General features: G+C 39.8%; 1 protein-coding gene across 1 annotated transcript; it reads left to right on the forward strand.

Moving 5' to 3' along the window:
• Positions 1-2,618: 2,618 nt before the first annotated feature.
• LOC306976443 (uncharacterized protein) lies at positions 2,619-7,130 on the forward strand (the record flags this gene model as incomplete). Its single annotated transcript, XM_079574372.1, has 2 exons — positions 2,619-4,215; positions 7,084-7,130. 2 exons carry the CDS (start codon positions 2,619-2,621, stop codon positions 7,128-7,130), a joined length of 1,644 nt encoding a protein of 547 aa, XP_079430498.1.
• Positions 7,131-11,670: the final 4,540 nt, after the last annotated feature.

Below are 11,670 nucleotides of genomic sequence, written 5' to 3' on the forward strand. Positions count from 1 at the left end.
ATTTAAACTAAATATATCTATGTTTGTGGACCATAGTATGCATACCACTGTATATACTGGTTGCTTAAACATGAGAAACAAGGGATGTGGTTATTTTGTGTTGTGTTCATTATACTTGTTCTGTATTCAAATCAGATATAATTAAAGAGGTATTTTATCAAAACTTCACTGGCCAAAGTAAAAAATCAGCATGACTAACTACTCCACTAACTTTGCCATTTGTTTTTTATAGGTATGCCAAAAGGAGGTTTCTTTGTTGCCTTTCTTCTACTCTTTGAGTCATCATTACATCAAGATCTTCTGAATGGAAACCTGGTTATTTTTGGAAAATCCACAACACTCTTGAAATCTCCAGTTGTCCGTTAACATCAATCCCAGTGAGTGTTTTCAATGATCTTGTTAACCTGGCCAAGCTTTGTTGCACAGTGACTTTTCAGTTAGAGAAAGGGTTTTCCTTTGCAATTTTGTTCATGTTGATGCACATTAAATAAATACACCAAATATATGAATAAAAAATATATTTACAGTTCGCAGCTCTAACTTCCCAGCACTCCAACACTCCTGTGCCGTTGACCACCCCAGTTGCAGAAGAGCAACCATCTTCCCAGGTTCACTGGCAGATGAGCAAACTGCAGCAGTGTAAAGTTCAGATGATAACTTTTACCTTTATCCTAATAATGGAGGTCATTTATACTTTGATACTGGATAAATACACGTTTTCACTGTATCGGCTTCTTCAGCAAAGTGGGCAGATGAGTAAAAGAGTGAAGCTGACGCGGTTCTCACACAAGAGATAAGGAGACTATAAAGCAGGGGGCGACTCATAGCTCTCCAGTCCTTTGCAAGTTGCTCGCCAAAGACTTTCTACATTTTAACATACACCTGATGAGTAATATTTCATTATTTTTCTATTTGTTCTGAAGACAACTTTTTTTTGAAGACCATCATCTTTTAAACCAAATATTCCAAACGATTTTAAGACATGCAAACAACTAGAAAACATCCCAAAATGTATGTAAATATTAAAATGTTGTATCTAACCACCAAAGCAAAAAACTGGCTCATCTTACTTCACTCTTCCCTATTGAAGATCACAAGAAATGACTGAATATTTGATTGACCTTCCATTTTTATACTAACTTAAAATAAACTTTGTGCCATGTACGCTTTTGGTTGTTGGTTAATATCAGTCGTTGTGATGAAATTAAGGAAACGAAGGAACTACTAATTTGATTCATTCGTTGAACGAACAAATGCACACTTAGGGTGTAGAACACATAAACAACTGATTTAGAGCTATAATGTTTCTACAATTGCACCAAAGTTCCTGGAACAATGATAAAGTCCTATTTCAGAACTTTGAACATTATTCCTACATTCGGTACTGCATTCATTATATGTTTATTGATCAGATGTTCTAAAAATGAGGAATGTGATCTTAAGATGCCACAAAAGACAAGCACCATTTCCAAACCACTTCGATTATCACATTTACAATGTATTTTATATTATCTGCTTCACACACTGGATATACACTGCTTTGACAATTTTACTGCAAATGTTTGACCTTTTTATGGTCTTTGTAAATAAATTCCATAGTATACAGGAATACTCTTTGCTACTAAATCTGAGTTTGTGGTTTGTTATTATGCAGCTCATTAGAAACCATGTTTGCAGATGCCTTCAGCAGCTCTTATCTCACAGTGCAGTATCCGCTGCCCCTCCCCTCATGTGGGGGACCCCTCTTGCCATCGGCATGCTGCCTCACTGATATGAAAGATAACTACTGCAGCTGCAACTCTTCATAAACTGCGTGATATAATTAGGACAATTATAAGGTAAGCAGATTGTTGCAAACTTGATGTAAATGTATTGATACAAACATGTAAACCGCTTGAGAATAACATTCACTTTTTTCTAATGTTACTAGCCACGTAAAGGCCCTATACCTGTTTGTTTGTTTGTTTGTTTGTTTGTTTACAAATAATTAAAATGTGATTATGTATATATTTTTAATTATATTTTAAATTGTCAGTTGTGGTCCAAACTCATTCCTAACTTTCCTATTACTTTTTGAAAACCTCTGTCAGGGAGCAGTACTCTCACAGTAAACAGCTAGTTTATGATCTATAATAAGGCTTCGGAGGCAGAGTGTAGCGTAAGTAGTTCTCTCTCTCATTTTTGTTACATAAAAGTGGCTCACAGGGTAACAAAGGCTGTTGTATAAAGGCTGTGTTTACTCCCCACCCCAAAAAAGGCAGGGCTGTCGACAGACTTGCACAAAGGTCTTGATTTGTAAATTCACAAATGCAAATACAATATGCTAAAATACAAAACAAATTGTATTACAATACTAGAAAAGGGGCCATTAATGTTTTACTACCCACATTTTAATCAGTTGTGAAGTTTTTTCTCTCTCTTCTTCCTTCTTTAAATAAAATGTCTATTGATGGTTATATATGCCGGTAGCTTAAACATGAAACAACAAATGTAGTTACTTTGTGTTGTTAAAATCAGGTATAATAAATAGGTATTTTATTAAAACTTCACTGGCCAAAGTAAAAAAAAATCAGCATCACTAACTACTCTGAAAACTTTGTGATTTGTTTTTTATAGGTATGTCAAAAGGAGGTTTCTTTGTTGTGTTTCTTCTACTCTTTGAGTCATCATTACATCAAAATCCACCAAAATGTGAAAAAGAAACTGACTGCCCGAATGAAAACCAAGTTGTTTTGGGAAAATCTACAACTGAAATCCCACGCACGCTGAAGTCTGGAGCCACTGAGGTCTTCTTTCTGGACAGTAACATTGAATCTATCCCAAAAGGTGCATTTGTAGAAAACCCTCAACTGGAAAAAGTGGAATTCCTGGACACAAAAACACAGTCTGTGGACCTCGGAGCTTTTGAAGGGTTGATTAATGTCCACACTCTTGAAATCTCCACTTGTCCGTTAACATCAATCCCAGTGGGCGTGTTCAATGAGCTTGTTAACCTGGACAAGCTTGTGTTGAAATCCAACAAGTTGCATACACTGGAGAAAGGCCTATTTGATGGACTAGGAAAACTACGAGAACTGCTGTTACATGGAAATAAAATCCAGAACATTGAAGACAAAACTTTTGATGATCTTGAGAAACTCGAATTGCTCCATTTGGCCAAAAACAAACTCTCAGCTGTGTCAACTTCCTGGTTCTCCAAGCTGACCAAACTGCAGAATCTTCGACTTTATGAAAACCAGCTGACATCCATTCCAGAGGATATCTTTCAAAACTTGCCCAACCTCAAGGAAATTGGTCTGTATAGTAATAAAATATCAGCGTTGCCACCAAATCTATTTCCACATAAAGATAGAATGAGCATTATCTACTTGGAAAATAATCTTCTGACTGGTTTGCCGGATGAGTTTTTTGTTGGCTTTCCTCAACTTAAAGCACTGACTCTGGCAAAAAACCAACTCACTAGTTTACCGTCGGTGCTTTTTGGAGAATCACCAAAGTTAACAGCATTAAGCTTTAGTAGAAACAATCTCAGTAGCTTGCCAAGGGCGATCTTTGCACCTTTAAAAAAGCTGAAGAAACTCGATCTCTCCAAGAACAATTTTGTGACTTTATCTCCAGAGTCCTTTGAAGGAACCAAGGCCCTCACTGAGCTTAATCTGATGAACAATAAGATATTGTCACTTGATGAGACAACGTTTGAAAGTATCCGAACGTTAATTACGCTTAAAATGAATCATAATGAACTACAAAACCTTCCAGGGGACATATTCACTCCTTTGATGAAACTAAAAAAGCTTTACCTAAACGACAACCCCTGGCTTTGTGATTGTAAGCTGATACCGTTTTACAATTGGATGAAGGACAATGCTGACAAAATTATCTCTCCGGTGCACTGTGGTCAACCGGGCAATCTGATTGGAGTTGAAATACTGTCATTAACAGAAGATCAGCTGGTGTGTCCAACACTTCCTCCCACAACTACTACAACTACAGCAACCACTACTTTTCCAACTACTTTTACTACTAGTACCCCCACTACTACAATTTCACCAACACAACCAACGACCACCACAACTACTCTGACCACACAACTCCCTACTACAACTACAACTCCTACTACAATCACTCCTACCACCACTACACCAACTACTTCTACACTTGCCACCACTCAACCCATCACTACTACAGTCTCACACACAACCACAACTAGTCCTAGTACCACAATACCCCCCACAACCACTCTACCTACTACACTCGCACCAACTACTACACCCGCACCAACTACTACACTCGCACCAACTACTACACTCGCACCAACTACTACACTCGCACCAACTACTACACTCGCACCAACTACTACACTCGCACCAACTACTACACTTGCAACAACTACTACACTCGCACCAACTACTACACTCGCACCAACTACTACACCCGCACCAACTACTACACTTGCACCAACTACTACACCCGCACCAACTACTACACTTGCAACAACTACTACACTTGCAACAACTACTGCACTCGCACCAACTACTACACTTGCAACAACTACTACACTTGCAACAACTACAACACTTGCACCAACTACTACACTCGCACCAACTACTACACTTGCAACAACTACTACACTTGCAACAACTACAACACTTGCACCAACTACTACACTCGCACCAACTACTACACTTGCAACAACTACTACACTTGCAACAACTACAATTGCAACAACTCAGCCAACCACCACTATTGCGACCACTCTCTCACCTACCACAGAAGCCATGTTAACCACTCAAGCCACTACTAAAATGCTAACAACACTTAAGACAACAGCACTAACTACTGTCAAACCAACTACAACTGTGCCAATGACCACCCCAGTCCTCATCACATGTCCCGTGGAGCCAGAGTACCTGGAAGAGCTATCACGAGAAGAGCAACTATCTTCCCAGGTTCACTGGCAGATAAGCAAACAGCAGCATTGTAAACTTCAGATGATAACTTTCACCTTTATCCTAATAATGGAGGTCATTTATACTTTGGTACTGGCTAAATACACGTTTTCACTGTATCGGCTTCTTCAGCAGAATGGGCAGATGAATAACAGGATCAAACTGACGCGGTTCTCACACAGGAGGAGTGTAATCCTGCAGCCTTTAGGGGAGTTTATGGAAGAGACAAGAAGACTATAAAGCAGGGATCTCCGACAAGTAGCTCAAGTGGTGACCAATAGTTCTCTCTAGTCCTTTCCAAGTAGCTCCAGGCCCGCCTTAATGTACCCATAGGCCCCGGGGCTTAAACAGAATTGTAGGCCCCCACCCCCCTCAGTGCAAACCCTAACCTTAAATCCCACAAAAAACCCTGTAATGTGCTCTTCTAGTAGATTTTTGTGGCGGTTTGCAAACTCATTTGAGGAGTATTACCGCCAGGCTATAATGTGTTGTTAATATCCTGATCTCTTACAATGTCAGTGCCCTCAGCTGCTGTTTTAGTCTGGCATCAGCCAGGCTAGAGCGCAGGCACAAAGGCCAGACAGTTACGCATCAACTGGTCTAAACTCATCTAAGCTCAGGTAAGAACATATCTCAGTAGGCCTATATTGGAAAAAAACGTGGCCTATTCTTTTAAAGGTGGCCTTTATGCATTGGTTTTCAACAGCTGAAAGCTCCAAAACCTTTATTAGCGTATTTGTACATTGTATTTTTGCCTCTTGTTTTGAAACATGCACTTTGGGCAGTGTCGACTGTGTGTGCTTTATAAATAAACGTTTACTTTGAAACTCATTTTCTTTGTTGAATTTTCATCTGTTTTTCAACTTTTTTTTTTTTTTTTTTTTTTACATAAAAGTAGCTCACAGGGGAACAAACGCAGTTGTTTAAAGGTTGTGTTTACTCCCTACCCAAAATTATTATTATTGTTATTTAATCTATCTTAAGTTATTATTTGCAGTCAACATCACTCAACATCACGTCAATATTCAAAGTAAACATTTGAGTTTAGGACAAAAAGACACATTTTTTTTGTCTCACTTCACAAAAGAAAACAAACAAACAAGCTCAACACCAGGCCACCTTTAACCTGGCTAACGCCAGACTGCTGTGTGCGCTCGCATCATTTCGATCTGCACTTGTGATTTTAGTCACCTTTGCAATTTAATTATATAGTAGCCTTCAAATCTAAATGTACTATTTCTAATTGTCCAGCAGAGGGAGCCAGAGATTCGTGTGAGAAAACACACTTTTAACCATCTATGTATGAACATAAAAAGTGTCTGCCACTGAAGTTACCTTGTAATCGGTTTTGTTGTGTTTGTTTAAAGAGCCGTGTTGTGATAATACATTTGGTTAATATGTTTGAAATAAAAAATGTGCCTCGTGCTTGTAATAAAGCCTCAAAAGATGGAGAATGAATGAGTAATGAATAAGGGATAGTTCTAACTAAGGTAATAAGAGTAATACGTTCTGATACGTTTGACATCAATAAACCCATATATTATAAACGGTGCTGGTTTGAGATGTGCTGAATTATTTTCTCTCTAAAACAGGCAAACCTATCCCAATGCTTCAAATGATATAAACCCCGCAGGTCGTGATAATGAGCCTGAAAAGGAGCAGAGAAGTTAATTGTGTGTGAAAAGGGTAATGCACTGAAGAATAGATGCCATAAAATCTGGAGAATACCATCCCTTCCCAACTTATTTCAACTGGGAGGAAAAATAGATTGCTTCAGCCAGGAGCTCAGCTGGGTCTTAACAGCTCACAAAAATAGGAACAAAATGCCAAAAAAACAAAACAAAACAAACAAACAATCCCCACAGGAATCATTAAAACATTTTAGGAGTTGTCACAGTGGAGCTGGAGTGAAAATTCAGTTTGTCTGTTCTTTTCTCCATTGTTCGTATTCCTTGTTTGTCATTATGCAAAATGAGTACAGATATCTCATGCACAGCCAGTTAAGAGTAGTGTTCAGTGGTGGAGGGTAACCATTGCCCGTGGCCCTGGCATTGCATACTGGTCTGTTCCTCCAATACCCACCTGCCCCGCTGGTCTCCTGCCGAGCCATCTGAGTCCAATCTCTGCCGACCAGCTGTGCCCACGGGAGAGAGCCACACCATGGAACAGGGGTCAGCATGACACCTCCACTGGATCTGCTATAAATAAGAGTCTGTCAGGTGCTAAATTTGGGAAACAGGGCACAGCAGCACAGAAACCCTTAATGTTACGCTTACTCAGGTAAAAAAAATGCTGCAGGTTTATGTAAATCTACAACTATGAAAACTACGAGTTCACTTTAGTTTTAGTAAGTGAGTAGTAAAAAGGCATTTACATAGCTCTATTCTGGAGTCGGTGTCTATGGCCCCTTCTGACAGTCACCTCATCACATTACATGTACTCAATGTTGGTGAGCTGTCCTGCCAAACACAACAGTATGCACTGAATAGAGCTGGGATAAAAGCGACACCATCTTATCATCTTTCTTTCTGATTCTGTAGTCACACACTCCAGTCATTAGTCTTAGCTTACAGACGTAACAAAGACACTGGCAAAAGTGAATCGGATAAAAGAAGCTTTCTCCATGACACTTCTTTGATCTGCTTTTTAGCTGCAATGTGAATAAATTGAATCAATATATGTCATTTTCTGCAGTGGCTATGCAGACAAAAACACCTTTAAAATGCCAATAGTCATAAGAACTGTTAAAAGCTACTGATGTCAAATATAATGTACAGTGTGGTGTATATTGAACATAATGTATTACAGGGAGTGACTAATGTCTAGTGCTCCTCCAGATAAGAAGATAAATCGTCTAACTCTTTGCTAATGAGGCCGGTAATTCAACTGCCAAAACCAGAGCAAAAATGGTCTGAAATAATGACTTGTCAAGACTCCTATGAGGAATAAGCCTGAAATAACTTTAATAGAGAAATTTCAAGTCTATTTTTAGCTTGTGCTCTTGTCCTCTGTCTAATTTTAGCAAAAGATTCATCTTAGTGGGAGCCAGACAGTGGGGAGTGGCTTGGCTTTATTTAAAGTAGTTTCTTAAAGGTCAATTGCGGGCAAGGAGCAATATTTAGAAAACGTTACTTTGCTCATTTTTAACACACACAGAAAATAATGTCATTGTGTTATTTTTGGCAGCCCTCTCAGTTTTAGTCTTAGTCTTTTGGACAAAAATGCTTTTAGTTTTGGTCATATTTTAGTTGATGAAAACTCAGATTTTAGTCTAGTTTCAGTGAGATTTATAATAAAAAGTAATAAAGCATTTCACCAAATTTATTGTATAGTAGCCTATTGAAAATATGTATTGGAAATTGGGATAAAGGCTGACAGCCTGATCTAAACTTTTGACAGACAGATAACACCACAATAGGCATGGGCAGAAGTTGTGATCAGCTTTCTATGTTCACGCGCTATGGGAAAAAAACATAGACATAAGACATAACCGGTGTCCCACTAAGCCCCATTCATAGGCCCCGTCCCAAACCAGTATATTGGTAAGAGGAAAGAAGCCTCAATGCTAGCTATCATAGCCACTTTAGCATAGTGACCTCTGGTGGTCCCTCACCGGCGATTAGGAGCTATGTATCATCCTATAAGCCACTGAGCCAATCCCCCCATGGCCCCACGCTTGAGTGATTCATGCGCAACCACTGTTGATTGACAGGAGCACATTTAGTGATAAAACCAATAAATAAACAAAAAATCCAAGCCAAACTTTATAAAAGTGTAACCACAGTGTATATGGTTCAAAGATGAAAAAAGAATGATCTGATGAAGGCTATGCTGAAACGTTTTCATCCTTGATTAAAAAGTGGACATTGGCGACGTGAGTGTGCGATGCTGTTTTTTTTTATTTATGAAGGTTTTCCTCAACATCTGCACCTCTGAGAGTACCTCTGGTGTGCGTTGCTTCTATTTTCTCTTCTCTAAAATACATGTTGTTGTCACCACAGCACAGTCACATGTCAGAGTGTTAAAGTAAAGTTTGTGCTTTTGTGCTTTTGCTTTCATTTAATAGAAACTTAAGCCGCATGGCTAATTTGCTACATGTCACTTTATGAAACAACTGTTGGGATAAAATAAGGCTAAAGGGAAATGTATGGCTCATTTGGATTTTTTTTTCTCCTTAAAGGGACTATAAGGAGTTTAAAAATGTTAAAATTAAGTATTTTCCTCCCCCTACATGATCCAGCCATGTCCTAATGTGTAGAATGAGCTCAGACCTGTTCACCACAACAGCCTCTAAAATCCTGTACGGTCACTCAAAAATGTGTCACTTCGGCCCGAATTGCCGTCATGCACGAGCTTAATATAGAAGGTGCAGTTACACGTATGACCTGAGGTGGCAGTAGTGAGTATAAAATGGCGAACTTGCTTCCAGCCCCTTTAAATGTCTTTGTTTGGACACTATGTTGTTGTTGTTGGACACTACACAGTAGGTGACAGCATGCACTTTTGTTTGGCCTGCACTCCACCGATAAGAAGAAGAACAGCAGCTGTTGGTGATGTCACTTCCCCTTCCCCGGGGTAAGGACGTTCGAATTGGACAAATGCTGCTGAAGCTCTAGTTCACTAACTGCATAGAGATCTAACAGTTGACCCCATGAAAGGTTGAGGATTAGTTGCTAGTGTTAGTGCTTAGAGGCTCTAATTTGATGGTTTCTGACGCAGCCATAGCAATGATCAGGAGCCATCTGTGAAATTAATATTGCTGCTCTATCTCCTCCTAAATCACAAAACTCTCCTATTGTCGATGTGTTTTTGGTCATTTACCAAAAACACTTATTAGTGTTTTCTACGGTTGGTGAGGGGATTTCCGCATTCCAAGAGTGACGCTATTCGCGAACAACACGTGACCGCAGATACAAATCTGATTGCACGGTTCTGTTTGAGCTCGGCCGAACAGCCGACAAGGACGGTATTTCCAGACTGATATCCCCGTGTATAAAATACAGAAGGATATCAATCTGGATGCCAGGCTAGTGTTCTCCCGCTCTGTGCACAAGTTCTGCTTATGAACGGTCTGATGAACCACTTTCCCCCATGTTCATCTCGTCAACATAAACTCAGTGGTACAGTGGTTAGTGCTCATGCTTAACAGCAAGAAGGTCCCGGGTTCGATTCCCAACCAGAGGGTGCATTTCTGTGTGGAGTTTGCATGTTCTCCCCATGCCTGCGTAGGTTTCCTCCGGGTACTCTGGTTTCCCCTAACACTAAAAACATGTACATTAGTCCAGGATGAATGTAGTGAGGGGTTGGTGGTGGTCGGGGCCGATGGCACAGACTGGTAGCCTTGCTTCTGTCAGTCTACCCCAAGGGGCAGCTGTGGCTACAGTTTGTCGTTAGTAGATGATATCGCTGCAAGAGGACAGACGACATTCTATGGAGTTGGCGCATGTCGAGGAGGAGGACTCATGAAGACTCAGTGGTGCGTAGTGCTTTGATGACGCTGCTGTTGTGTGTAAAATGTTGTGTAGTGAAGTTTAAATTGTCGACGGGACTAGGTTTATTGAGACAAAGCCAAGTTGACCAGTTAAGCTTCATGAAATAACTATTCAGCATTTGCTGCTCCTTGTGTGGAATTAAACTGGGACTTTTCTTGGGATCAGAGCGGATGGGTAAACTGCATTTCCAGAGCAGCAGAGGCCTAATAACTTAGCAAAATAGCAACAATGAATACTTCCTGGATAACTGAGAGCCTGCACAGACGTAAAAGGTTTGTTGTCCAAAAGTAGAGGTCACATAACCAGTTACTGTATTTGACTTTTATTTAAAAACGTTGATGGATGAAACATTAAGCTCTATTTGCAGCGCTGTTTGTTCTGAACTCTCCCCGAAAGTCTCTAGGGGGTTCAAATCTCGGCTCCTTGGGCAAGACACTTCACACAGTGTCTCCGTACATTGGTGTATGAATGAGAGAGTGAATGGATGAGTGGGTCCTTGCTGTAAAGCGCTTTGAGTGCCTATTGTCCCACTGTGTTTTTGAGTTTTACCTTGCTGAGGGTCTAAGGACGCCCAGAGCACGTTTTCACCTGCTGCTGACTGTTCATTTAATTTGAATGCTGGCCTTACTGAGAGGCTTGAACAGCTGTAGGAATTATTACAATGATATAAGGTAATGCAATTGTTTAATTGTTTGGATGCTAACTAGGACCTGACTAGTTAACAAATGCAATGTATTCTAATTTCTTTTTCAGTAATGATTTAAAAAAGTTGGACTGTCAAAAAGCCCACACCATACAGCCCCGCTGATATTTCGGCAGGATGACATGTTCCTTGTAATGTGAAGGCCAAAAAAAAAAAAAGTGTATATATATATACTGTATGTAAACATATGATCATTATATATTGTTGACAGGCCACTTGTATTGTGGTGATATTGTCCGCCTTCACCTTTTGGAAGATATCAGCGGGAATTAGTTTTATTTGAGCCATTCTTGCTTGTTTATATGCTAAGTATCTTTGCCCAGGGTGGTGGGTTATGGACCCCTGTGGATAAGCTTCTAGCTTTTTGGGTGTCCATTTTCACAATGTAGCATTGCTTGATGGGTTATAAGTAGAATTTCCTGATTGCATACGCGAAATTGTCAAATAAACTAAAACTAAACTAGGAATGAAATTCTTACAAACTTGATGTGGTAGTGTTCTGTCGTTGCAACCGTTCAGAATCAAT

Source organism: Gobius niger, assembly GCF_951799975.1.
Source record: "Gobius niger genome assembly, chromosome: 17".
Classification (NCBI taxonomy): Eukaryota; Metazoa; Chordata; class Actinopteri; order Gobiiformes; family Gobiidae; genus Gobius; species Gobius niger.